Source organism: Mus musculus, chromosome 13 (assembly GCF_000001635.26).
Source record: "Mus musculus strain C57BL/6J chromosome 13, GRCm38.p6 C57BL/6J".
Classification (NCBI taxonomy): Eukaryota; Metazoa; Chordata; class Mammalia; order Rodentia; family Muridae; genus Mus; species Mus musculus.
The window spans coordinates 66,096,898-66,124,477 of record NC_000079.6 but is presented as its reverse complement, the minus strand read 5'-3'; the positions used below and the strand labels follow the sequence as shown (position 1 = coordinate 66,124,477).

Sequence of the window (27,580 nt, the reverse complement as noted above, 5' to 3'; positions counted from 1 at the left end):
CTAATAGTGCCACTGCTTAGGGCCAAGCATATTCAAATTAACATAGCTTATATCTACTATAAATACTTTCATACATTTAAATATGATTAGGACATGCAAAGGCTTTACCACATTGGTTATATTGACAAGGTTTCTCTCTAGTATGTGTTCTTTTATGTATTCAGAGACTACAGTGGCATGTAAAGGATTTTCCAACTTGACAACATTCACAAATGTTGGGAGCCAACCTGCAGCTCACAAGAAAAGGGGTACACCTGGGAGGCAAACTGGAGCTGAAAGAGAACTAGACGGTCAAGAGAAATAATGGAGCTAAGTCAAGGTTCCTGATCAAAGCTCAAATGTTTAATAGCAAATGTGCTTATAAAGGGGAGGAGACCCATTCCTGCCAATCCATTCTTTGTGCCTGGAACCAGCTGCAGGTGCGGACAGTGCAGGACAGGGTACTGTAGTCTCTGGAATATCTCAGGGGCCTCTCAGCAGGCAGGAAACTCTTGAAGGAGAACAGCAGCAGTGGCTTAACAACAGAGCCATCTAGGCAGGAAGGCTCCACCCAAGGTGGTCTAATTCTCAGTGGCAGCAAGGTCAAAGTCTGGATCAGCCTGCTTCAGGCTGGGAGATCCAGCTCAAAATATTTCTCTCCATTATGTGTTCTTTTATGTCTTTGGGGACTATAGTGATATGCATAGACTTTTCCACATTCATTGCATTTGTAAGGTTTCTCTAAAACGTGTGTTCCTTTAAATATTTAAAGAGTACAGTGACACGCAAAGGCTTTAACACATTTATTACAATCACAGGGCTTCTCTCTACTATGTGCACATTTATGTACTTGGAAATGACTATGATATGCAAAGGTTTTCTCATATCAATTACATTCTTAAGGTTTCTCTCCTGCACATTTTTTTTTCGTGTGTTTGGAGATGACTGTGGCCTCGAAAGGGTTTACCTTATTCATTATATTCATGCAGGTTTTCTACCATATGTGTTCTTTTATATATGGGGTGATGACTGTGTCACACAAGGGATTAGTACTCTGGAAAAATGGAAAGAGTTACTTTTTTGAATGTGTTCTTTTAAGTAGTTGCAGATGAGAGTAAATTGCCAAGGTTTTTACCACAGTGGTTACAATAATGAGGGTTCTCCCCAGTGTGCTATATTTTGTGTACGTGGGAAGAATTATGACATGCAAAGGCTTTACTGCATTGATAACCTTCATGAGGTTTCTCTCTTGTATGTGATCTTTTATGTCATTGCAGATGACTGTGACTTGAAATGCTTTACAACACTGATTACATTCATAAGGTTTCTCTCCTGTATGTGTACTGTTAAAATAATGGAGATTACAAAGTTCTGAAGTGTTTCCCACATTGATTATGTTCATGAGGTTTCTTTCCAGTATGGGATCTTTTATTTTTTGGAGACAAGTGGAACATGCAAAGACTTCATTACCACATTGCATACATTCATAAGGTTACTCTCCAAAATGGGTTCGTTCTTTTATCTTTTTGAGATAATTACTTTGTGAAAAGGCTTTTACTACATTGATTACATTAAGATTTCTCTCCACTATGTGTTATTTTTAATGTCTTTGGAGACTTCTCCCTTGTGAAGAGTCTTTCCACATTGATAATTATCCTAAGATTACTCTCTAGTATGGGTTCTTTTATGACATTGGAGATGACTGGATGTAGCAAAGGCTTTACCACATTGATTACATTCATAAGGTTTCTCTCCAGTATGGGTTCTTTTATGAATTTGGAGATGAGAAGGTCTTGCAAAGGCTTTACCACATTGATTACATTCAAAAGGTTTCTCTCCAGTATGGGTTCTTTTATGACAATGGAGATGACTGGATGTAGCAAAGGCTTTACCACATTGATTACATTCATAAGGTTTCTCTCCAGTATGGGTTCTTTTATGACATTGGAGATGACTGGATGTAGCAAAGGCTTTACCACATTGATTACATTCATAAAGTTTCTCTCCAGTATGGGTTCTTTTATGATATCTGAGACTATTGTAACAGGAAAAGGCTTTACCACATTGATTACATTCAAAAGGTTTCTCTCCAGTATGGGTTCTTTTATGACATTGGAGATGACTGGGTTTTGCAAAGGCTTTACCACATTGATTACATTCATAAGGTTTCTCTCCAGTATGGGTTCTTTTATGATGTTGGAGATAAGCAGGTCTTGAAAAGGCTTTACCACATTGATTACATTCATAAGGTTTCTCTCCAGTATGGGTTCTTTTATGATGTCTGAGACCACTGTGACAGGAAAAGGCTTTACCACATTGATTACATTCATAAGGTTTCTCTCCAGTATGGGTTCTTTTATGACATTGGAGATGACTAGATGTAGCAAAGGCTTTCCCACATTGATTACATTCATAAGGTTTCTCTCCAGTATGGGTTCTTTTATGACATTGGAGATGTCTGGATGTAGCAAAGGATTTACCACATTGATTACATTCATAAGGTTTTTCTCCAGTATGGGTTCTTTTATGATATCTGAGACCACTGTGAGAGGAAAAGGCTTTACCACATTGATTACATTCAAAAGGTTTCTCTCCAGTATGGGTTCTTTTATGATATCTGAGACCACTGTGACAGGAAAAGGCTTTACCACATTGATTACATTCATAAGGTTTCTCTCCAGTATGGGTTCTTTTATGATATCTGAGACCACTGTGACAGGAAAAGGCTTTACCACATTGATTACATTCATAAGGTTTCTCTCCTGTATGGGTTCTTTTATGATATTGGAGATCAGCGGGTCTTGCAAAGGCTTTCCCACACTGATTACATTCATAAGGTTTCTCTCCAGTATGGGTTCTTTTATGATATCTGAGACCACTGTGACAGGAAAAGGCTTTACCACATTGATTACATTCATAAGGTTTCTCTCCTGTATGGGTTCTTTTATGATATTGGAGATCAGCGGGTCTTGCAAAGGCTTTCCCACATTGATTACATTCATAAGGTTTCTCTCCAGTATGGGTTCTTTTATGATATCTGAGATTACTGTGAGAGGAAAAGGCTTTACCACATTGATTACATTCATAAGGTCTCTCTCCAGTATGGTTTCTTTTGTGATATCTGAGACAACTGTGAGAGGAAAAGGCTTTACCACATTGATTACATTTATAAGGTTTCTCTCCAGTATGGGTTCTTTTATGACATTGGATATGAGCGGGTCTTGCAAAGACTTTACCACATTGATTACATTCATAGAGTTTCTTCCACCTATGACTTCTTCCATGCCTAGAATGATAATTGGCACATGTGAAAGCTTTAACACACTCATTACCTTTATCAATCGTTTTATCCATATTAATTAATTTTACAGGTTGGTCTAATAATAAAGAATTATCAGATCTCAAGCTTTTATCACTTTGCATGTTCATGGTGTTGTCCCTCACTATGGGTTGTTTTGCCTCTTTGAAAACAGCTGTGATGTTAAGAGCATTTATAACATGGCTCATATATATATATAACAACCTTTTTCTATATGAGATTCCTATATCACCTATTTCCTGTACCTGAAGAACAATGAAACAATGCAGAGCTTTTTACAACTAATTGCATTCATAATTTCCCTGTAGTGTGAATCACAGCACATTAGCACTGTGAAGAAGGACAAACAGATGAATTTCCACTTTTTTTCCTCAGTGTGACTTTGAAGATATTCTCAGTAAAGTAAGAAAACCAATTAATCAAAAACTCCTATCATCTTCAGAAAGTCTAACAAAGTCAGAAAACTACATATCTTCTCATTGTTTTGGAAAGAGGTGTGTTGCTATTTTCAATGTTCATAGACTCTCATGGTTTTGTCCATTTGTCACTTGATATACCCATTAAAATAAGAACAAATGAAAGTTTTCCACATTGCATTCACAACAGTTGACATTTTGTTCCTTGTAGACATGCTATATATGGATTAAGGTTTCTCCACTCAACATTCATGACTCTCATAAACTGACCTCTCAATAAAGTTAGGAATGAGTCTGCAAGAATATAAGTATCACCAACTTTACCTTGGAATATTTGCTTTCTAGAAGGTTATATATATATATATATATATATATATATATATATATATATATATATATACACACACACACACACACACAAACATCACTATTCAATGTGCAACATTTAAATATTCTGAGACTATACAGAGTGGTAGTTCCATAGCATAGGTTTAATGGAGCTACAAATCAAATAAAGGGATCTCTTAAGGCCTTGTTTCCTTGTTTCCATTCTTAGAGGAATGCCTTGGAACCACAAATCAGATAATAGGCTCGAAGGTACACGGACTAGCGAGAATATCATAATCATAGCTACAGTCAATGGACTGATATTTGACACTCTTGCTTTTCTTTAGAACTTCCAGGACTTATTAAAATTTCCTCACAGACATATTTGTATCAGCTTGAACATGAAAATTACCTTGTATGTCTTCGAGAACTTTGACATGATTCTTCAATATGATGGTCTTCCCATTTGTAGCCTAAAATACAGCAACAGAAAATGAATGATATGTTATTAGAAATTAGGAATAATTGAGGTTACTGTAAATATTCACAGCTGTGGACCTGATTTATTCACCTCAATCTTACTTGTGCTCAATTTAAATAACAGAAGATCATCAATAACCAAAACACATTTGTCCCCTTAGTTTGAAAAGCAAAAGAAAATTCACAGTCTTACCTATAGAAGTAAGGTTCCAGTAGGTCTCCAACATAACATCTTTGTAGAGATTCATCTGGGAAGGATCCATCAAATTCCATTCTTCTTTAGTGAAATTCACATGCACATCGTCAAAAGTCACTGCATCCTAAAATATCCCAGAAATGTGTATGATACAAAGCATAATACTAACATCAATACTTATTTCCTGACACAGATATTGTATTCTAATCACCATGTCTTTTTAGAAGGAAATTGAATTATAATGTTCACCTCTGTTGCTGTTGAACCTTTTGCCTAGGAGATAGCCTTGCAAGGGAAATGCCAATTGAGAGGGAGATTGCAAGGGGATACAGATCAACAGTACCAAGCCCACATCTGAGAAGCTGTACGAACAATTACTAACTACAAAAATATTGGACAAGATGGGGGTATTTGCTCAGCACTTTAATCCAGAGGCATAGGAAGGTGTATTTCCTCAAGCTGGAGGCCTGCATCATCTATGAAACCGATTCCAGGACAGCAAAAGTTACATATTAAGACTCTCACTCCCCCTGCAAATATCACCCAAGGAAACAGAAATGACAGAAAGAACCCATAGTTCTGCACTGAAATTCCTACAAAGAATTATACATTAACTGCAGTTCTGTATTCATCTTGCAGAAACATGAAGTATACCAGTTTAAATTGCAACATTAATAAAATTTTGCTAAAAGAGAATGAATTTATAAAGAGTTACAAATGGACCAATTAAAATACTAGTAGTATAAATGTTGATCACAAATATGCAAGATAGGGCAGGAGAGATAGCTCAGCTGTGGAAAGCTCTTGCTTGTCTTCCACATAACTGTGGTCAATATTTAGCATTTACATGGGGACCAGCAACTACCTACCCATTACTTCAAGATCAGGCGTTCTGATACCACCTACTGACAACAGTAGAAATGATGCACACATGATATTCATATTCATGCACACAGAAAAATAATTACATTTACCCAAAAATCAAAGAACAAACAAAAGAGTTAGGCAGATCATCATATACCCAGAATTCAATGACTCTGAAGCCTCAGGTTGTATTGGTGTCATGAGCATATGTCATCCTGGAAAACAGAATATACCTATATATTTTGTCAAATTTCAAAATTGAAGATGTGAATAAAGAATTGCACAGAAGCATATGCTTATTGTACAAAAACATGATAGGTGTCTGATGTGGTGTCTATACCTACTAACAGGACAAAAAGGGTTTCACAGAGAAATTTTACCTCAAACAACAAAATCCAAAATAATAAATTTAAAAATATAAAACCACCAGGCTTGCAAAATAGTTTAGCATTGAATAGCAAATGTGTCTACTGTATCTTATGTGCTTTAGGGACAGAGAACAAATGGTGAATGTATGGGTGCATGAGAAGAAAGACCCTCACTCCCCTGCAAATGTCACCCAAGGAAACAAAAATGATAGAAAGAACCCATAGTTCTGCACTGAAGTTCCTACAAAGAATTATACATTAACTGCAGTTCTGTATTCAATTGCAGAAACATGAGGTACACCAGTTTAAACTGTAACATTAATAAAATTTTGCTAAAATTTTGAATTATGAAAATTATGAATCAGTTTAAACCACAACGCTGTAGACACAAAGAACATATTTGTCCTGTCAAAGAGAAATGCAGAGGCAAAGCTGGATCAGAGACTGAGGGAATGGCCAATGAAAACTTGCCCAAATAGAGACATATCCTATTTTATTTGTAACAACTAGAAACTGCAAACAATCCAGATGTCCCTCACCCGAAATACGTATACAGAAAATGTGGTTTATTTACAAAATGGAATACTAATAAGCTATTAAAAACAAGGACATCATGAATTTTCCAGGCCAATGGATACAGGTAGAAACTATCATCCTGAATGAGGTAACCCAGAAACAAAATGACATGAATATATGTACTCACTTACAAGTGAACATTAACCATAAAGTACAGGATATCCACACTATATTCCATAGAACCAAAGAAGCTAAACAAGAAGAAAAGCCCTAATGAGCATTGTTGAATCTCATTCAAAAGGGGAATAAAACAGTCAGAGGAGGCAGATGGAAGAAAGAGAGAGAACTGGATGGGAGAGTGGATAAGTAAGGGGAAGGGCGAGTGGCCAGGAACAGGTGTTGTGAGAGACAAGAGATGGTCAGAGAGTCAGGAAAATGAATGGAATTCTGCACCTTAACGGGGAGGGGTATGGAAGGGTGGGGAATCTTTAGGTTGTGCCAGAGACCAGGAATGAGAGGTCACCAAGGATAATATGGGGGTGATCTTAGTTGAGATGCATGGCAGAGAGATATGGACCCTCAAGAGGCCACATCTTGCTACCAGGAAGGACCTCTAGTGGAGAATTAAGCAAGGTAAATGAACCAAATATATTTGCTCCCAAAATTGGTCCTGTCTACAAGAAATGCAGGCACAAAGATGGAGCAGAGACTGAGGGAATGGACAAATCATACCCTGACCAACTTGAGACCCATCCCATGGGCAAGCATGTATCCTGACATTAGTGACGGTCCTTTGTTATACTTGCAGACAGTAGCTTAGCATAACTCTGAGAATCTCCATCCAGCACCTGACTGAAACAGGTGCTGAGACTCACAGCCTATCATTGGACAGGGCTCAGGGAGTCTTTTGAAAGAGTTGGGGGAAAGGATTGAGGGCCTGCAAAGGAACAGGAAGTCCATTAGAAGATCCAGCGAGTCAACTAACCTGTACACTAGGAGATTCTCAGAGAGTGACCCACCAGCCAAAGAGCAAACACAGGGTGGGCCAAGGCCCCACCATATATGTAGTAAATGTGCTTCAGTCTTCACATGGTTCCTGAAACAAATAGAGTGGGGGGATGTCCCTTAAGGTGTTGTCTGTCTTTCCAACCTGTTCCCCTAACTTGGCTGCCTTGTCTGACCTCAGTAGCAGAGACTTGACTTGTCATGTTTGGGGCATACTCAAGTGGTCCCCACTCCCTGGATAGATGAAAAAAAGTTAAGGATGAGGGACTGTGTAATGTGGAAAGGGGAGGGGGTTGCAGTAGGAATGTATATTGAATAAATATATCAATGGGAAAAGTGAAGAAATACATATAAATAGAATAAAAATATACAAATCAGGCAATTATTTTTAAACTTTTCCCTACTCAATATCTCATAGAAAATCCTGAGTAAGAAATATTTTTGGCCAAAATGTTACACAAATGACCTATAGCTAAAGTTTTCACAGAGTCGATTTCCCACGGACATACTGGACCTCCACTTCCTCTGGTTGCATTACTGCCAACACTCGAATCTTTCAGGTTCTATGACTACAACCGTTAAGCTCCATCTACAGCTTTCTCTGACTTTTGACATCTCAATTTTTTATATTTTCCACATTCCTCCAAAAGAGAACATAGATTCTGTCCAGCAGCAAAATCACCTTTATATACCAATTTTTGTTGTTGTTGTTCTAACTTGCTACTCTGCTGCTGAATAGACTCCTGCAAGCAAAAGCATCTCAGGCAGTAGATGGTTGTTGTACGTGATTCAGTCAGATCACTGTCCACCATTCTGGAAAGTTAGAATAGAAACTGGAGCTAGAACATGAAGGAAAAATAATGAAGAACAAACACTGTTTTTTGGCTTGTTCTCTTACTTGGTCACTGTCCCATGCTCAGCTAGCTCTCATCCAGCCCAGGCCCACTTGCTTCAGAATATTGCCTCCCTAAGTTAAAAAGCCTTCCCAAAATACCATCAACACTACCTCTCACAGACATAGCAACCAGCCATTCTGATGAGGGAACACCTTCAATTGAGGTTCCTTACTATGTTTGTAGCTCTGAAATGTTGAGAACCGAAGACAATTATGACATGGAGACAATAATAAATGAGGAAATTGTAAAAACCCAAAACCAATGTGCTAACCATATCAATTACAGGAGCCCCTCTCACCACAAGACAGAGGTGGAGTTGTGGCTGAGCCAGGAAAAAATGGGTAAGTCAATAGATTGGAGCAGGGAAGGATACACTGGAATGAGGAGTTCAGAGGCTTTGCTGCTCTGGTGTGAGGTATCTTCAACCCCTCGTTCCCTGGCTAGTGCTACCAAAGAGGTGGCTAAAGCAGCTGGAAGGTGAACAGAGAAGCACATTGCACCACAAGCCTACAATTAATACGGCTGATCTAATGAGATATGTTAACTTTGTTGCAGTGGATGAAGAACAACTTTCCCTCTAATAACAGTTCCGAGTCCAAAACTACAGAGTCACATATGGACTGGGAGCAGGGTTGATCAGGAGGGGAAAATGAGGTCTTTGTCCTTTCCACCCTGTAAAACAGGATAGGGAGAGCCTGATATTGCCCTGGATTGGGTCTCCAAGAGCTCTCTATAATGGGCAATCTAGTGGGTGTAGGTCCTCTTAGGAAGAAGGATTTAACCCCAGATGATGATTTAGTCACTAAATCAATAGGATGGAAAAAAATCTTATTTCCTCTCTCTCAGTCACAGAATAATAAAGTACCACACACATGAGAGAAAGTCACAAGGTGTCAGTAAAGGCTACCCAGCAGATTCATACATGTGTACAGAGGAGAAGATGAAGACAGGATGGCAGCTGTGACTCATGAAGCAGGGTTTCAAGTCTGCTCTAACCCTCCAAGCACTTTAGACCAAGGGCGCACCATCCTCTATACCAGACTATGGAACATCTTCCAAGGCCCTGTGGCTACAACTCTCCAGTGCACCCACTGTACCATGGTTCCAAGTACGCTTTAGTCATCTCCCTCCACGAATAATCAAGAAAAATATGAAAACCAAGACACACCTACTCAAATGTGACAGACAAGCCAATGATACAAAGAACAACAATGACACATTCTAACAGCTGACCTTTCAACACCTCTGTTCTGAGTCCTGGAATTCTTGGAGTATCAGTCAACACACCAAGATATTATACCCAAGTCACAGGGACCTCAATGACAACCAAGGATCTTATTGAAATTCAAACACACAATGTTTTTATTATGGGCTCAGTAACAAGGTCTGTCACCAGTCAACCTGGCATGAGGTCCAAAATGAGAGACCAAGTCTAGAGGTGCTGGACATATATTGTAGTTACAGCAAGGCTGGGGAATTTCCACGCAATAGATACAGTGGAAAAATGGTTGTGTGCGGTAAGGGAGAGGAGTGAAAACATGGGGTAAGGAATAGATGTGCACAAGAAGACCTGCAGACAGGCACACTAACAGAGACCAGAGAGAGACAGCCACAAGGGTAGGGAAATAGAATGGGGGTTGGGGGAGAGCATGTGCAGAGAACAGAGACAGGGAACAAAGCACAGAGCTGCTGTAGCTGTTGGTCCATGTATATAAAGCACACCTGACAACAGCAGCAGGTGATGGAGACAGGTAACAACTTAAGCATTTGCTAAGTCCCTAAGAGAAGGCCATTGAATGTGCTGTATACTGACAACCACAGAGGCAAGGTTCACCCTTGGTCCAGGAAGGGAAGAGAGACTATCAGGCATTAGAGATGAATGGAAAAAAATGATAAATTGGTCAAAAAATATGGATTCCAAATGTTTCCTGGCACTAAATCACCAGGAATTCTGCAACATATGAGAAGGTGAAAAGTAGAAATTCTTGGAATAGAAGAAGAATATCAGCTCAAAGGTCTAGAAAATATTTTCAGTGAAATTATGAATGAAAAATTTTCTAAACTAAAGAAGAAAATACCTATTAAAATACAAGAAGCATCCAAAATAGCAAATAGATTGGACCAAAAAAGTCCTTTTGCCACATAACAGTCAAAACTCTAAACATGTAAAGCAAAGAAATATGAAAAACTGCAAGAGAAAAAATTAAAAAGTAAATAAAACAAAAACAAGTAACGTATGGAAGCAGACCTATTAGCTTCATATCTGTCTTCTCAATGTCTACTAGTAAAGACATCAGCGTTTGGACCGTTTTGTGCTGCATAGTGAAAGAAACTACCCATGTTTCTACAAGAAAGCAACTGGCGCAAATGTTTTGGACAGATTCAGAATCAGCTATGATAATGAAGTTATTCAGAGGTCACTGCCTGAGACCTCACACGTGTTCCCATCTGGGTGATGCTTCCCATGCAGCCCCAGAGAGGACCCACCACCCCACCTCCCCCTGCTCAACCACCTGCCCCTACCCATTGTGGGCAGTGATCCTGTGCTCACCATGTCTAAATCTCAGAACTTCCTGAGGTCCCCTCAATGCACCCGACAGCAGATCTCAGAGCAGGACACAGAGAACCATTCAAGCCTGCACAGCCACAGCGATCTTGTAGAAAGGCACCCGGAAGATCCCGCCTCTTTGTCTGACAGGCATGTCTGCCTGGAGACCTTGATTGGCCAGTGAGTCTTACCCCTCTTCAATGTTAAAGTGTGCTTCCTGTCAAAGGCTAGACCTTTTCCAGATCTCTGGAGCCCCTTTCAGCTCATTAGCATTAGTGCTTGCCCTGGGGGAAGAAACCACCATTCCAGCTCAGGCTATTCTGCTGCCAGCTCCTCCCCTCTATGAGCAATAATCCTGACATCAGACCTTGCCTGAACATTCTTCATAGCACTTGCATTCTTTTCCCTGAAATCAAGGTGAGTAGCTTGAATAGCCCATTAATCTAGCTGCATTGTAGGTATCAATCTGACCCAGGAATGGAAGGGTGGCCAGGCTATTAACATTAAAAAGGAATTTTAGAAAACAAGAGGCTTTTTAAAATATATGTAGATTGCCAAAAGAAACTATAGCCTAGATTAAATGTGGATCTGAACATCTCAAAAGATCAAGAATAAGAAAGGGTTTCTCACCTCAAAAGGTATAATTAAGAAATATCCCCCACAGTAAGCAGGGTTAGAATTAGGATTAGGCGATTAGAGGGTTATGGTAAGGATTAGGATAAGGGTTGTTAGGATTAGGGTTAGGGTAGTTAGGAAAATAAGGGTTGAGGTTTAAGAATGGGTAAGAGGTTGGGGGTAAGTCCCAGGGTTAGGCTCAGGGTTAGGGCTAAGGTGGCCACCATTATTCTTGATGGTTCTACTGAGTCAATAGTATCCCTGTTACACAAAGAAGAAATATCATGGTTAGGGCTAGGCTCAAAGTTAGGGCAATGGATTTGCTGTGCTATGTGAAATCAGCTTCTATCTTTTCTCTCATCTGCCTCCCTAGTCCTCTTTTTCATAATATCATCATCTATTTTCCTGCCCCCAGGAAAGTGGAAAGGAGGTTATCCAAGAATCTGGAACTTCCTGATGGGAAATTTCTTTACATTGCCAAGGGGCCCAATTCACATAGAACAGAAAACCACTACTGCATTGGTTGTTCTAAGTTTCACTTGGGGATCCTCCTAAGATGAAAGCAATTATGGAACTTGGTGCTCTTCTTTGATAATGATATCATAAATATAGCATAGGCCATGTGTCAACACAGATTTAGTTCATATAACCATGTGGTTCAAGACAAAATGGTGGACAACATGATTCTTGATGGTACAACTGAATCAGTAGTATCCCGATTATACAAAAAAGAAATATTTTTTTCCATTTTTTATTAGGTATTTAGCTCATTTACATTTCCAATGCTATACCAAAAGTCCCCCATACCCACCCACCCCCACTCCCCTACCCACCCACTCCCCCTATTTGTCCCTGACGTTCCCCTGTACTAGGGCATATAAAGTTTGCGTGTCCAATGGGCCTCTCTTTCCAGTGATGGCCGACTAAGCCATCTTTTGATACATATGCAGCTAGAGTCAAGAGCTCCGGGGTACTGATTAGTTCATAATCTTGTTCCACCTATAGGGTTGCAGATCCCTTTAGCTCCTTGGGTACTTTCTCTAGCTCCTCCATTGGGAGCCCTGTGATCCATCCATTAGCTGACTGTGAGCATCCACTTCTGTGTTTGCTAGGCCCCGGCATATTCGCACAAGAGACAGCTACATCACAAGGTGTCAGTAAAGGCTAACCAGCAGATTCATACATGTTTACAGAGGAGAAGATGAAGACAGGATGGCAGCTGTGAGTCATGAAGCAGGGTTTCAAGTCTGCTCTAACCCTCCAAGCACTTTAGACCAAGGGCACACCATCCTCTATACCAGACTATGGAACATCTTCCAAGGCCCTGTGGCTACAACTCTCCAGTGCACCCACTGTACCATGGTTCCAAGTACACTTGAATCATCTCCCTCTATGAATAATCAAGAAAAATAATAAAACCAAGACACACCAACACAAATGTGACAGACAAGCCAATGATACAAAGAACAACAATGACACATTCTAACAGCTGGCCTTTCAACACCTCTGTTCTGAGTCCTGGAGGTCTTGGAGTTTCAGTCAACGCACCAAGATATTTTACCCAAGTCACAGGAACCTCAATGACAACCAAGGATCTTATTGCAATGCAAACACACAAGGTTTTGTATTATGGGCTCAGTAACAAGGTCTGAAACCAGTCAACCTGGCATCGGGTCCAAAATGAGAGACCAAGTCTAGAGTTGCTGGATATATATTGTAGTTACGGCAAGGCTGGGGAATTTCCATACAGGTCAGCAACCTAATATTTTGAAAATATTATCTGGCATAATCTGCAGGAACCAAACATGAAGCAAAAACTATCTGACAACCATGATGGCTAAGCTACAATTTTTTTTTCCCTGCAAGATGTATTAGTTATCTATATGTAGCTTGACCCTGCTGCTGTACCTTCACTGGCTGCTCATAGGATGTTTGCTCAGGTGTTCTTTGTGCACTCTCAAAAACGCATTTGGTTGAGCTTTACAATTCACCCTTGTGCCTGAGCCCATTATTATTGGAAAATAGTCCTTTTCAACCACAAGCCATGCCTATCAGTAGACTAGGTAATTTGACCAAAGACCTACCTCACTATCTATTACTGCAGACTCTAATATCAGTTACCCTTACCACTGGACAAAATACCAGTAGAAGTTTCCTCTCCCCCTGTGCATGCCTCCTGTAGCTACCACAGATAATCCCCACCTACCCTTCCTTTCCTGCCTCATCCTTCAGTCTCAGCCCCCACTTGGGCAGACACATACTGCTCAACCACATGCCATGCCTGAAAGGACACCAGGTAAGCTTCCATAGATCTACCACACTATGTGCTATCCCAGATGTAATTTTCACAGTTGTCCCTAGCACTTTACCAAACAGCAAAGGCAGCTTAATCTCTCTCCTGACTATGTCTCCTTGTGGGTTGCTAAGATCATCTCTTTCTGCCTGCCTCTTTTTTCATCTTTCAACATTAGTAAGCATTCCCCCTTGAACATACCTCCAAACAGGTCCATCAAAGAAGCAACCCTCAGTCAACACTGTGAGAATCCGGGTATCAGCTGGGCATGGTGGCGCACACATTTATTCCCAGCACTTAGGAGGCAGAGGCAGGCGGTATTCTGAGTTCAAGGCCAACCTGGTCTACAGAGTGAATTACAGGACAGGCAGGGCTACACAGAGAAACCCTGTTTCGGAAAACCAAAAATAAATAAATAAATAAATAAATAAATAAATAAATAAATAAATAAATAAATAAATCTATATATCAACCAGTAACCCAGGTATAAAACTCCCACCCAAACAGCACAAACCCAGAAACCAAATCACCTCAAACACAGAGGCCTAGACACCAGCAAATGAATATAATGAATAATAGCCAGGAAAATATATCACCAAGAAATCCAAGCTATCCTATCACAGCAGGCCCTAGAAATTAAAACATGCAATAGATACAGTGGAGAAATGGTTGTTTGGGGGAAGGGAAAGGAGTGAAAACATGGGGGAAGGTATAGCTGTGCACAAAAGAGCTTTAGACAGGCACACAGACAGAGAGCAGAGAGAGACAGCCACAAGGGTAGGGAAATAGAGGGGGGGGGCGAGCATGTGCAGAGAACAGAGACAGGGAACAAAGCACAGAGCTGCTGTAGCTGTGGTTCATGTATATAAAGCACACCTGACAACAGCAGCAGGTGATGGAGACAGGTAACGACTTAAGCATTTGCTAATTCCCTAAGAGAAAGCCATTGAATTTGCTGTACACTGACAACCACAGAGGCAAGGTTCACCCATGGGCCAGGAAGGGAAGAGAGACTCTCAGGCATTAAAGATGAATAGAAAACAATGATAAATTGGTCAAAAAATATGGATTCCAAATGTTTCCTGGCACTAAATAACCAGGAATTCTGCAACATATGAGAAGGTGAAAAGTAGAAATTATTGGAATAGAAGAAGAATATCAGCTCAAAGGTCTAGAAAATATTTTCAGTGAAATCACAAATGAAAAATTTTCTAAAGAAGAAAATACCTATTAAAGTACAAAATAGCATCCAAAATAGCAAACATATTGGACCAAAAAAGTCTTTGTGCCACAAACTGTCAAAACTCTAAACATATAAAGCAAAGAAATATGAAAAACTGCAACAGAAAGAAACTAAAAGCTAAACAAAACAAAAACAAGTAACGTATGGAAGCAGACCTATTAGCTTCATATCTGTCTTCTCAATGTCTACTAGAAAAGACAACAGTGTTTGGACCGTTTTGTGCTGCAGAGTCAAAGAAACCACCCATGTTTCTACAAGAAAGCAACTGGTGCAAATGTTTTGGACAGATTCAGAATCAGCTATGATAATGAAGTTATTCAGAGGTCACTGCCTGAGACCTCACAGGTGGTCATATTTGGATGATGCTTCCCATGCAGCCCCAGAAAGGACCCACCACCCCAGCTCCCACGGCTCAACAACCTGCCCCTACCCATTGTGGGCAGTGATCCTGTGCTCACCATGTCTAAATCTCAGAACTTCCTGAGGTCCCCTCAATGCACCCGACAGCAGATCTCAGAGCAGGACACAGAGAACCATTCAAGCCTGCACAGCCACAGCGATCTTGTAGAAAGGCACCCGGAAGATCCCGCCTCTTTGTCTGACAGGCATGTCTCCCTGGAGACCTTGATTGGCCAGTGAGTCTTACCCCTCCTCAATGTTAATGTGTGCTTCCTGTCGAAGACTGGACTTTTTGCAGATCTCCGGAGCCCTTTTCAGCTCATTAGCATTTGTGCTTGCCCTGGGGGAAGAATCCACCATTCCAGCTCAGGCTGTTCTGCTGCCAGCTCCTCCCCTCTGTGAGCAATGATCCTGACTTCAGACCTTGCCTGAACATTCCTCATAGCACTTGCCTACTTTTTCCTGAAATCAAGGTGAGTAGCTTGAATAGCCCATTACTCTAGTTACATTGTAGGTATCAATCTGACCCAGGAATGGAAGGATGACCAGGCTATTAACATTAAAAAGGAATTTTAGAATACAACAGGCTTGTTCATGACTTCACCTTGTCTCAGGGAAATTGCAGGTCCCTTTCACCAGATGATAAGTATCAATGCATGCTGGGAGAACAGCAGGATACAAAAGGGAAGCACTGTTGAGCACTACTGTTAGCTAACATGGTCATCAGTGGCAATATGGAGAAAAGCCAAAGTTGGATTATCACAGGATCTCTAGGTAAACATCTCAAGTCATAGAGAGAATGATCTCTCAATGTATGTCAAAAAAATTATTTAATATAATGTCTGAATAAAGGCTGTTGGCCAAGGGAAATTACAAAATCAAGGACTGGTTGATTTCAAGTTACAGGATATTACAGCTGATATTCTGTATGTACCAGAATTTTAAAGAAATAAGTACTGACTAATGCCAGTTTTAAAAATACAAACAAACAAGTCACTTTTGTTTTGTAAAAAAGTAGGGCAAGTACAAAAAACAAAACAACTACCCTATTCAATGTTTTTTTTATATATGTGGATTGCCAAGAATAATTATACCCTAGATTAAAGATGGATCTGAACATCTCAAAAGATCAAGAATAAGAAAGGGTTTCTCACCTCAAAAGGTATAATTAAGAAATATCCCCCACAGTAAGCAGGGTTAGAATCAGGATTAGGCGATTGGAGGGTTATGGTAAGGATTAGGATAAGGGTTGTTAGGATTAGGGTTAGGGTCGTTAGGAAAATAAGGGTTGAGGTTTAAGAAAGGGTAAGAGGTTGGGGGTAAGTCCCAGGGTTAGGCTCAGGGTTAGGGCTAAGGTGGCCACCATTATTCTTGATTGTTCTACTGAGTCAATAGTATCCCTGTTACACAAAGAAGAAATATCATGGTTAGGACTAGGCTCAAAGTTAGGGCAATGGATATGCTGTGTTATGTGAAATCAGCTTCTATCTTTTCTCTCATCTGCCTTCCTAGTCCTCTTTTTCATAATATCATCATCTATTTTCCTGCCCCCAGAAAAGTGGAAAGGAGGTTATCCAAGAATCTGGAACTTCCTGATGGGAAATGTCTTTACTTTACCAAGAGGCCCAATTCACATAGAACAGAAAACCACTACTGCATTGGTTGATCTAAGTTTCACTTGGGGAATCCTCAAAAGATGGAAGCAATCAGGGAACTTGTAGCCCTTCTTTGATAATGATATCATAAATACAGCATAGGCCATGTGCCTTCACCACAGATTTAGTTAATATAACCATATGGTTCAAGACAAAATGGTGGACAACCTGATTCTTGATGGTACAACTGAATCAGTAGTATCCCCATTATACAAAGAAGAAATATTAGGCCTACTATATCTTAATGTTTTGTTTTGTTCTTATTCTTATAGATTCTACCTTCCATACTTAATGGCTTCTCAAATGAACCTTAAGGTTTTTCCAGCCATATAATTACAAAAGTAGCATCCTAACAAAGGAAGCAAAGACTTTGATAATCACAAAACCAAACAGATAATCAAAGAATAAGTTTCAAAAGCCAGTCAGACTGCTACCAGCAAAGACCATTTGTGCTACCCTCTTCTGGGCCTCACTGTCAGTTATTTACAGAGCTAATTTTCCTATGAAATAAAATGCCCTTCAGTATTCTTTTACTTTAGACATGTCTGGTTTACTTTCTACCCAAACAAAAAATATACTTACTAAAGATCTCCATGTTAAGTTTTCACATGATAATCAAAATTATGAAAAAGGAATCTCACAAGCAATACACACAAAATTATGGTTTATTATTTGCTTTTTATTAATATACACATATTCACATGTTTTAGAATATACTCATGGTGTGTCATTCACATCATGTAATTAATAGCAAACAAATTACAAGTAATGTAACTGGTTAACTTTGCCAAAGTTAATTTTACTCATAATAAACTAAATTTAAAAGTAATATGAATAAACAAAATATATTTAATGAATAAATCCCCAAAGGTAAAATAAATTTTAAATGATAATATTGGTATGAATCTTTCTTTGGAATAGCTAACATGAGAATATATATTTAATTTTAATGTCTACTTTTAAGGACATGATATTTGTAAGCCTTCAGATCTAGTCACAGTGATATTTTTTGAACCCTATCCCAATCCTAGCTTACTTGTAGATTCTAAATTAGTTTTAAAGAGTTTAGTTCTGTTAGACCAGGAAATAATATTCATACAGGACACTATCTTCACTCATATAAGAATAACATATCTGTTCTTTTGAAGATGGAATATACACATATGAATGATTATTCAGACATAAACACTTTAATAATTTAAACAGTATTTATATCCAGTGAGGCCTCATTGAAAACAAATGAATATGCAAAGATTGGAAGATCAGCAAAAGGCTGGTGTTTTATCATCTAAATTAAACAACAACCATTTTCATACTTTCAGCTCTATTGAATTAAAATAATCACAGCAGACCTTTTAAACGTCACTAAAACTCTACAAAATAAGGGACATGGCTGGCCAATATTTGTACAATTTGGAAGGGGAATAACTACTTAGGTAATGCAATTTTTCTTCAGATGTACTGAATAAAGCATTGTTAATGTACCAATTGCAGGATATCTACAGTCTCATAAGAAAAACTCTGTCAATTTGCTGTAATTTCACTTTTATCCTAGGGTGTTCTTTGACAATTTTAAAATGTGGTACCATTGATAACTTAGGAAGAGGGAATATATATTGCTTATTCCCAACCCCTGAATAAATATTCTCACAGTACTTTGTGAGTTTATATGTTAAATCTATTGTAACTTATGGTATTATGCTTCTCCCATTAGTTGGTGTATTTGACTGTGACAGGGGGACTTGCCTTGTCTAACGTTCATGTCTCAACTTGCCAACCAGGAAGTCAGTTGCCCACATGTACATCTCCACATGCACATGCCCACATCCAAGTAGGATGTCAGTTCCTGGGAAAGTCTTGGAACTTACACTTTACTAGAACCCATCAAATCGGTGCAGGTTTCTCTCTTATGTTGGCATCCATTCCAGGGCAGCTTATAAGAGCATAAGCCATAAAAGCGTATACATAGGTGGGTGCAGGAAATGCTGCTGGGTGGTCTGTTCCAGTCCAAAGCTTATTCTGGGTAACTAGAGAACAAAGGAAGCAGGTTGACCAGCTTCTATTGTGATTGGTCTTCTGAGGAAGCAGAACCCAACAGAATAGGTAATCAACTCTGGGAGTAACTGCAGAAGCATCATATGACAAAGTGTCCTTGTAATATTAGTAACCGCAGAAAATGGCAGAGTAACCAGGTAAGAGTTACCTAGTCCTTAACGAATCTGACCTAAGGCTTCACATTCCATCTAGGTCTTACTATTTGACCTAGACCTTAACTGCCAGCAGCTTTGCCCTCTGAGCCACCGCATGCACATGCATGTATAGATGGATGAATATGTTTTTCTATATTTATTTATTCATTTATGAGAGGCAAAGTCTCTCTACATGGTTCCAAAACATATTAGATAGTCCAGGCAGGCCTTTCAAGTGAGTCCTGCCTCTGCCTCTACCACTTCATAGGGATCCTCTTAGAAAACTCAGAACCTTCCCTTTTACAAGCAGTAAAAGTGATTTGAAGCCAGGTGTCATGACACATGCCTTTAATTCCTGGGGAGGCAGAGACAAGAGGACCTCTGTGAGTTTGAGGTAGCCTAGAGTACAAAATGAGTCCAGGACAGCCAGCATTAGACAATAAATCCTGTCTTAAAAAAAAAAACTGGAAAAAAAGTGATTTGAGAAGCTGTGACTAGGATAACTATGAAAAGCATTCATTAAGAATTCATAATCAGTGTTAGGATATTCATTATGGAATGATGTTTTTTTTTGTCATGACAGGGTTTCTCTGTGTAACAGCCCAGCTCTCCTAGAACTTGCTTTGCAGACCAGGCTGACCTCTAACTCACAGACATGCTTGCCTCTGCCTCCTGAGTGCTGGGATAAAAGGCATGCACCACTATAACCCAGCTAGATAATCTTTTTAGTCAGATGACAAACTAAGTCAGAAATTGTGGTAGGATGAATGGTGTGGGTGCTGTGGTCCCAGGGTGGGGCCTGGTAGACAGTTAGGGAGGCTCCCATACAGCTCTGACCGTATGAGACATGGGCATGTCTGTGGCATATTGAGTGTCTTAGTCAGGGTTTCTATTCCTGCACAAACATCATGACCAAGAAGCAAGTTGGGGAGGAAAGGGTTTATTCGGCTTACACTTCCATACTGCTGTTCATCACCAAGGAAGTCAGGACTGGAACTCATGCAGGTCAGGAAGCAGGAGCTGATGCAGAGGCCATGGAGGGATGTTCTTTACTGGCTTGCCTCACCTGGCTTGCTCAGCCTACTCTCTTATAGAACCCAAGACTACCAGCCCAGAGATCTTCCCACCCACAAGGGGCCTTTCCCCCTTGATCACTAATTGAGAAAATGCCTTACAGTTGGATCTCATGGAGGCATTTCCTCAAGTGAAGCTCCTTTCTCTGTGATAACTCCAGCTGTGTCAAGTTGACACAAAACTAGCCAGTACACTGAGTAACAAAAGATAGAGGATCCTTGCAAATTAGTGAGCCTGAGTTTGGGCCTGAAACACAGTGGTGGCTGCTTTCCCCATCTGCACAGAAGTCCTGTCTGGTGTTAGCCTCCCTATAGTGATAGTGGAATGGTTAGCTACCCCAGAGCTCTTATGGATTCCCCATTGGTCCGAAGGCTGTATAAAAATGCCTGATGCTACTACACAATACAACAGATATGCACCTCAGTGTTTGTCTCCTGAGTCTGTATCCCATGATAGCAACTCTGCCTTCTGCACCCCTTCCTGGATCCCTGTTCCCACAGGATGAAAGATATTTTCATACAGAGCACAGGATATCCAAACTAACAAAACCTCTGCTTGGGGAAATTGATGCTGAGTGGTGAAATACACTGCTATTTTAAATATAACCCACTAATTTAATCAAAACCTGAGGGATAGGTGATTTAGTCAGCAAAGTCTTTGTCCTCAGAACTCTTGCTTTAAACAACAACTACCTCAACAAAACTGCTAGATGGGGCGGTGTATGTGGTAATATAAGTGCTGGAGAGGCAGAAAGAGACAGATCCTTGAAGATTACTGTCCAACCAGCCTGGCTGTTTAGTTTCAGGCCAATGACAGTTTCTGTCTCAGAAAGGAAGTGAGAAGGGGTGGGGCATGAAAGGGTCTGGGGAGGTGACTCAGTGGGGTGAGTGGACACTTTCTGCACTAGTGTGAGGACCAGATTTTAGGTACCCAGAACTCACATCAGTATCTGGTGGGCATGGTGGTCTTCCTGTAATTGCAGCCTAGGAAAGTAAAGACAGGTAATCTCCAAAGGAAGCTGATCAATAAAACAGGTGACTCTGGCCAGTTCTGGCTTTGACTAAGAGACCCTGACTCACTGAAGAAAGTACAAATGGGAGCAAGGATAATTCTTGACATCAACCTTAGGCCTCCACGTGCACATGAATCCATACCTATGTGTGCCCCCAAGTGCTCATATCTATGCAAACATGCACACCCATACACACATCTCACACACATACACACACACACACACACACACACACACACAGGAGAAAGCTCTACTGTACCTTATGAATGACACCTGAGGTTATCCTCTGGCCTTCACATGTACATAACCTCAGCTGGGATACAGATAGTTAACATTCCTGAGGAAATAAGCAAGTATTGGACAGAGTAAGGAAGAAAGCACTGCTTTTTGTATATTAATAAAGCATCTTGTTCCCTGGTGGTACACTTAATATTTACCTGTTTCTAACAAATCATTTCAAGTGCTATTTTCTGGTTAGCTCATTACTGTGAGCAAATACAAGAGAAAAATAACTTAGTGGAAGCAAGCATTGGTCTTGGAGGATTTCACCTGTGGTTAGTTGTCTTCATTGGTCATGAGGCAGAATAGCCTTGCAGGATCACGTTGGTGGAGCAAAACAGCTCACCACGAGATTATCAGAGAGAGAAGTGATCAGGGTCCCAATGTCTACTCTGAGGGCATGTTTCCAGTGACTTCTCTTTCTCTTTCTACATCCTAAAATTCCACCACCACCCAATAGTACCACTGTCTGGCAACCAAGCATTTTGCAAATGGCCTTTGGGAGGCATTTGCTATGATGCTAACAAATACCTAAAAATGTGAGAAACAAGAGTATATGTTTGAGATATTCTAGAGAGCTTGAGAGTGCTGTTCGTGTCCACTGCATACATAAGAAGCTTGTCCCAATCGATGAGCCCAGAGCAAAAGTCACACTTTGCCTATCACATACCAAGGCCATACATCCCATCATCCCAGGTGAGAAAATGCCTGTCTATCAATCTGAACTCAAGGATTCTGACTCTGGCAGTTCTATGCTTTTTTTCCCATCACCCTGCCCAAGCTTGTCTTTTCAGTGGGAACCTTCTATGAGCTCCCACCTATGCTGAGATCCCTGGGCAGAAGGGATCTAAAACCTCTCACCCCCGACACAGGATAGAATACTCACTCTTACCTGTCATGCAGGAAAATGCTAGTCACAGGTAGAGGGACTGAGCAAGATGATTCTACCCTGCTAAACAAGAGAGAAGAAAGAAAAAAATGGGGAGGGAGACAAGGACTAACTGATAAAGGCTAACTAGATCACATTTTTGATATATTTGAAAATCACATTTATTTGTCTGTGTGTGTGTGTGTGTGTGTGTGTGTGTGTGTGTGTGTCTGCGTGTGTAGAGTGAGAGAGAGAGAGAGTTAGTTTCTGTACTTTCTGTTTCCTAAACCTAATGTATCCTGCAAGCAATGTTTTTCAACCTATACTGAATTTGTCACCTCATGATGTGTACCCACCCCTTTGCCTTGCTAAACTCCTGAACCCTGTGGTGACCCCCCTTCCATATGATGTATTCCTGCACTTATCTACCACTTAGGCAGCCTTGAGACCTGAGTCCCCCATTCTTCTGTTCAGGTGCTAACAGCCAACTATCTCAACAGCTGTTTTCTATCAACCCTAACCCATCCCCATAAAGGGAACCGCAAAAGCCAGTAAGGGGCTGTTCTTTGAAACTCCAACTTAGCAGGAGGCAATCAGTTGTCTGGTCAGTTCCTTGGGCACAGCTTGCTTTAAGCAGAAAGTTATGAGAATGTTTTTTCCTCAGGTCTGACAGTACTCTACTCCCAGAGCTATCTCATTAGCCACATCATATCCTGTATGGTTGATTGGTTGGTTGGCTGGTTTAGTTGGAGACAGGGCCTCCATATGCAGCTGTGGAACATACTATGTAAACCAAGCTGGGCTTCAAACTCACAGAGATCTGCTTGCCCCTATCTCCCAAGCAATGGAATTAGAGGTTTGTGCCACCATGCCTGGCTTTCACTGGATCCTAATTTTCTTTTATTTTAAGTAAATTATTTATTTATTTACATTCCAAATGTTGCCCCCCTTTCTGGTTCCCCTCCCCAAGTTCTTCACCCCATCCCTCCTGGGTCCTCTTTTTCTTTTGCCAAGAAGAGTAAGGGCAAGCAGGCAAAGATCAAGTTTCCTTCTTCCACATTCTTTATAGGCAGCCACCAGAAGATGTGGCCCAGGTTTAAAGGTGGATCTTCTCAAAAAGACTGAATTTAGGGTGAGTCTTCACACTTCAACTGATTAATCAAGAAAAGTCTTTCACAGGTATACTCAGTCACTTGGATTTTAGTTAATTTAGATTTAGTCAACTTGACAATCAAAAATACCAGCCTGAGCTACATGACACCCTATCTCAAAATAAAGAATATAAAATAGAGGCAGATGTATCTCTCAATGGGTAGAGGTGTTTGCTCCCAAGCGTGACAACCTGAACTTGACTCCCAGGACCCACGTGATAGAAGGGGAAAAAATCAACTAACATGAATTGTCCTCTGACCTCCATACATATGGACACATTAATTAATTAATTAATTAATTGAAATGTGCTACAATATTTAAAAAATTAAAAAGTAGAAATTACATCAGCACACTACAACTACCATATTTTAACAGAAAGCATTATAAATTAGCAATTAGAGGAAAGCTCCACCTTAATATTTTGTACCATCATTCTAGATAACTGTTTAGTCAAAAAAGAGATTTAAAAGAAAAATCCTTGGGACTGGGTAGATAAGATAGCTCAGTGATAAACAGTGAGTATTGCTCTTCCAGAGGACCCAAGTTCAGTTCCCAGCATCCATATGAGGCAGTTCACAATCACCTCTAACTCCAGCCCTAGGGGATCTGACAAATTTGGCTTCCATCAGCACCTGCCTGCATAGATGTGCACATAATTATACACATTATTAAAAATATTTAAAATAAATGTTCTAATAAAGAAAACTCATCCACGTGCAGTAACACACCTCTTTAATCCCAGCCCTCAAGAGGCAGAGGTGGGCCAACCTGGTCTATATAGCACATTCCCATCCAGAATTACATGGAAAGATTCTATCTCCAAAAAGAAAAGGAACAAGAAGAAGAGAAGGGAAGGGAAGGGGGAAGGGGGAAGGGGAGAAAAGAAGGGGAAAAGGAGAAAAGAAGGGAAAGGGAGAAGGGGGCAAAGAAGGGGAAAGGAAGGGAGAGCTCCCCGGATGACTTACAGCAAATGCCAAACAACAGGTGTTGAGGTTTGGTCGGTTGCTCTGTTTTATAATAGTAAATACTGCCCCCCCCCCAAGGTCTGGTTGCCCACAGGGACAAGGAAATCTTAACATACACCAAGTGATGCTATGTAACCTTGCTCTTTAATTTAATCCTATTGGTTGAATAAAGATGCCTACAGCCTATAGTTGGGCAAAAAAGAGAGGTAGCTGGAGTTTCAATTCCTGAGCTCGGTATCTGAGGAGGACCACAAGGAGAGAGAAGATGGATTGAGAAGATGCCATGGAGTAGGTGAATCGTAGAAATGTGGCTGTGAGATCTGGAAAATTGGAGGTAAGAGCCCAGATGTAACATGGCAAGTCAAATCTCAAGGGCATTGATAGGGAAGTAGATTATAGCTTAGAAGGTAGATGTCTGCCCAGCTCTAGTGCTGTCTAAGGCTTATTATAAATACAGAGGTTTTGTATCTTAATCTGAATCGCCTAAGGTAGGGTAGAAACCCATGATTGGGATTAAGAAATAACACAATAAATGGGCATAAATACTAAACTATCACCAAGGCCCCTGAGGCCTCTGGTCTGCTTACTATATCACTCGTCCAACAACCAATAGAAAATTGCACTGTATTTTGAGAACGTGAGAGTGAAAGAAAAAGCAAACTGAAACTTAGAGGAAATGAAAGAACCTAGTGGGGAAACCCCCACTCAATTTCCGTTTGGCGCACACCCAAGAATCACGAACAGACAACCATCTTGATGTAAAAGCATGAGGTAGTTTAATGATGGAGCTCCAGGCCGACACATATCTCCAGCAGGAGACAGAGGTGTCGACCACATGGTGGAGCCATAATGGCGGAGCTCCGGTTCGAAACGTATCTCACACAGGAGACAGTGGTTTCGACCCCGAGGCTTGGGAGCTAGGGACTTTTATAGAAAAGGGGTGGGACTGGGGGAGGAATTGGCGCGGTTTCACATGATTGGTCCATTTAAACATTAACAGACTGTCAGAAGGGCAGGAGATAGGGAGGCACTAGGCCAGTCAGGACATGTAACGATGGGCCGGCCCGGGCATGTCCTGGCCTATTCTGTTATGTTCTTAGCCCCAGGTTTCAAAGCTCACAAACAACTCTTTGGGCTATTTGACATAAATTACATGAATAACATGTCTCAAGTTTTATTTCCTTTCAGAAGCTCTAAAGAGCCCCAAATCATCATAGCAGTTCTCAGCCTTCCTAATGCCACAACTCTTTAATACAGTTCCTGGTGCTGTGGTGACTCCCACCATAAGATTATTTCATTGCTACTCCAAAACTGCAGTTTTGCTGGTTATGAATCATCATGTAAATATCTGATAAGCAGGACATCTGAGATGCACCCATAAAAGGGTCCCAATCCACAGCTTGAGAACCACTGCACTAGAGGAGCCAGGAAACTTAAATGCACAGGGTTGTTCCTTCAAACGATGGGATGCATAGCCCCAGCCTGATGTTAAAGAGCATCTTGTTCTTTCCACGGATGAGTTTAGGATTTAACATATCCTTGAGGCTATGTTTCCTTTAGGGAAAATGCTTTTGAGCAACAGAAGCAGCACTATCCTTATAAAGTAAAGAAAATCAGGGCTGGAAAGATGGCTCAGCAGTTAAGGACACTGACTGCTCTTCCAGAGGAGCCAAGCTCAAATCCCAGCACCCCCAGGGCAACCCACAGCTGTCTGTAACTCCAAGATCTTACATCCTCACACAAACATACATGAGGCAAAACACCAATGCACATAAAATGAAAGTTAATTAACTAGTTAATGTGAAAAATTAAAGTTAGCATAGTTAAATGTAGCATGGTATGTGGGAATTTAGGTGGCTGTATAAACCCCCATTTTTACTTTTAAATTTTGTGTTTTAAGTATTTGAAATGTGTCATTCTGGAATAACTTTACCCTGTGGATTATATGAATTCTAGTAATACGATCACTATTGCACAATTTGCAAAACTCCTTCAAACTTTTGCTAGTATAAACAGGACCCACTATCAGTTTTCAGTTGTAAGAAGAGTTCTAGAAAGAAAATGGAGTATAATAAATGACTAATGAGACCCAGGAGTGTTTTAGCCCTGAATCCAAGAAGCAACAATCATATTAGAAAAAGTATTAACCATTACATGAACATATTTGAAATGTCCAATTTCTGACTGTTCTAATTTAACCCTTGAGAATTAATTCCACAAGTAGAGGGCAGTGGTGTGAAAGAACAAGAAGTGAAAAAGTTCATGAGATTTTTGAGTGGCCTGGAAAGTATTGGTGGTGAGGAGGCAAGCACATCAACTAGAGCATTAGTGGATGTTCAGGTACCTGCCAGATAAGAATGAACATACTGAGTTAGGAAAACTTGAGGTCATTGTCTTACAGACACCTGAAGCTAGAGAAATCATTATGGAATAACATTAGTAGTGGGGTTGGGTTTAAGTCTTACAGTTTCTAAAACAACAGCTTGAGTACAATATGCAGAACTAGCTAAAATATTCAGTGGCCGAGAAACAGCTAATAAAACCGAATTGGTTAGCTGGGAAGTAGTGGTGCATGTCGGTAATCCTCGCACTCAGGAGGCAGAGGAAGGGGGATCTCTGAGTTCCAGGCCAGCCTAGTCTACAGAATGAGACCCAGGACTGCCAGAGCTACACAGAGAAACCTGTCTCAAAAAAAAAAATCTGGCTGAATGGGCTGGAGAGATGGCTCAGCGGTTAAGAGTACCGACTGGTCTTTAGAGGCCCTTAGTTCAATTCCCAGCAACCACATGGTGGTTCACAACCATCTGTAATGGACATCTGATGCTCTCTTCTGCTGTGTCTGAAGATAGTGACAGTGTACTCACACTATATGAAATAAATATGGCTGGAGCAAGTAGAGCTGAAAAAAAATTTTTTTTTAAA

The 27,580-nt window shown here is 40.4% G+C and overlaps 1 protein-coding gene across 2 annotated transcripts; it reads right to left on the bottom strand.

The window, feature by feature from the left end:
• Positions 1-768: 768 nt before the first annotated feature.
• Positions 769-14,104, bottom strand: Gm10324 (predicted gene 10324). 2 transcript variants are annotated; one of them, XM_030247342.1, is made up of 4 exons: positions 14,024-14,104; positions 4,715-4,841; positions 4,454-4,514; positions 769-3,265 (listed from the first exon to the last, which is right to left on the bottom strand). In XM_030247342.1, the coding sequence occupies exons 2-4, from the start codon at positions 4,782-4,784 to the stop codon at positions 1,642-1,644; spliced, it is 1,755 nt and encodes a 584-aa protein (XP_030103202.1). In that variant the 5' UTR covers positions 4,785-4,841; positions 14,024-14,104; the 3' UTR covers positions 769-1,641. The 2 variants fall into 2 exon arrangements, with proteins under 2 accessions (XP_030103202.1, NP_001171303.1); NM_001177832.1 differs by lacking the exon at positions 14,024-14,104 and adding an exon at positions 10,918-11,025 and having other exon boundaries at positions 1,642-3,265.
• Between the last annotated feature and the right edge of the window lie 13,476 nt (positions 14,105-27,580).

What these genes read in the sequence shown, in the direction of transcription:
- Gm10324 (NM_001177832.1), bottom strand. An exon ending in CTGGAACCTTACTTCTATAG is followed by an intron (nt 4,515 to 4,714) that starts GTAAGACTGTGA and finishes GCTGTATTTTAG; the next exon opens with GCTACAAATGGGAAGACCAT. An exon ending in AGTTCTCGAAGACATACAAG is followed by an intron (nt 3,266 to 4,453) that starts GTAATTTTCATG and finishes TTATCATTCTAG; the next exon opens with GCATGGAAGAAGTCATAGGT.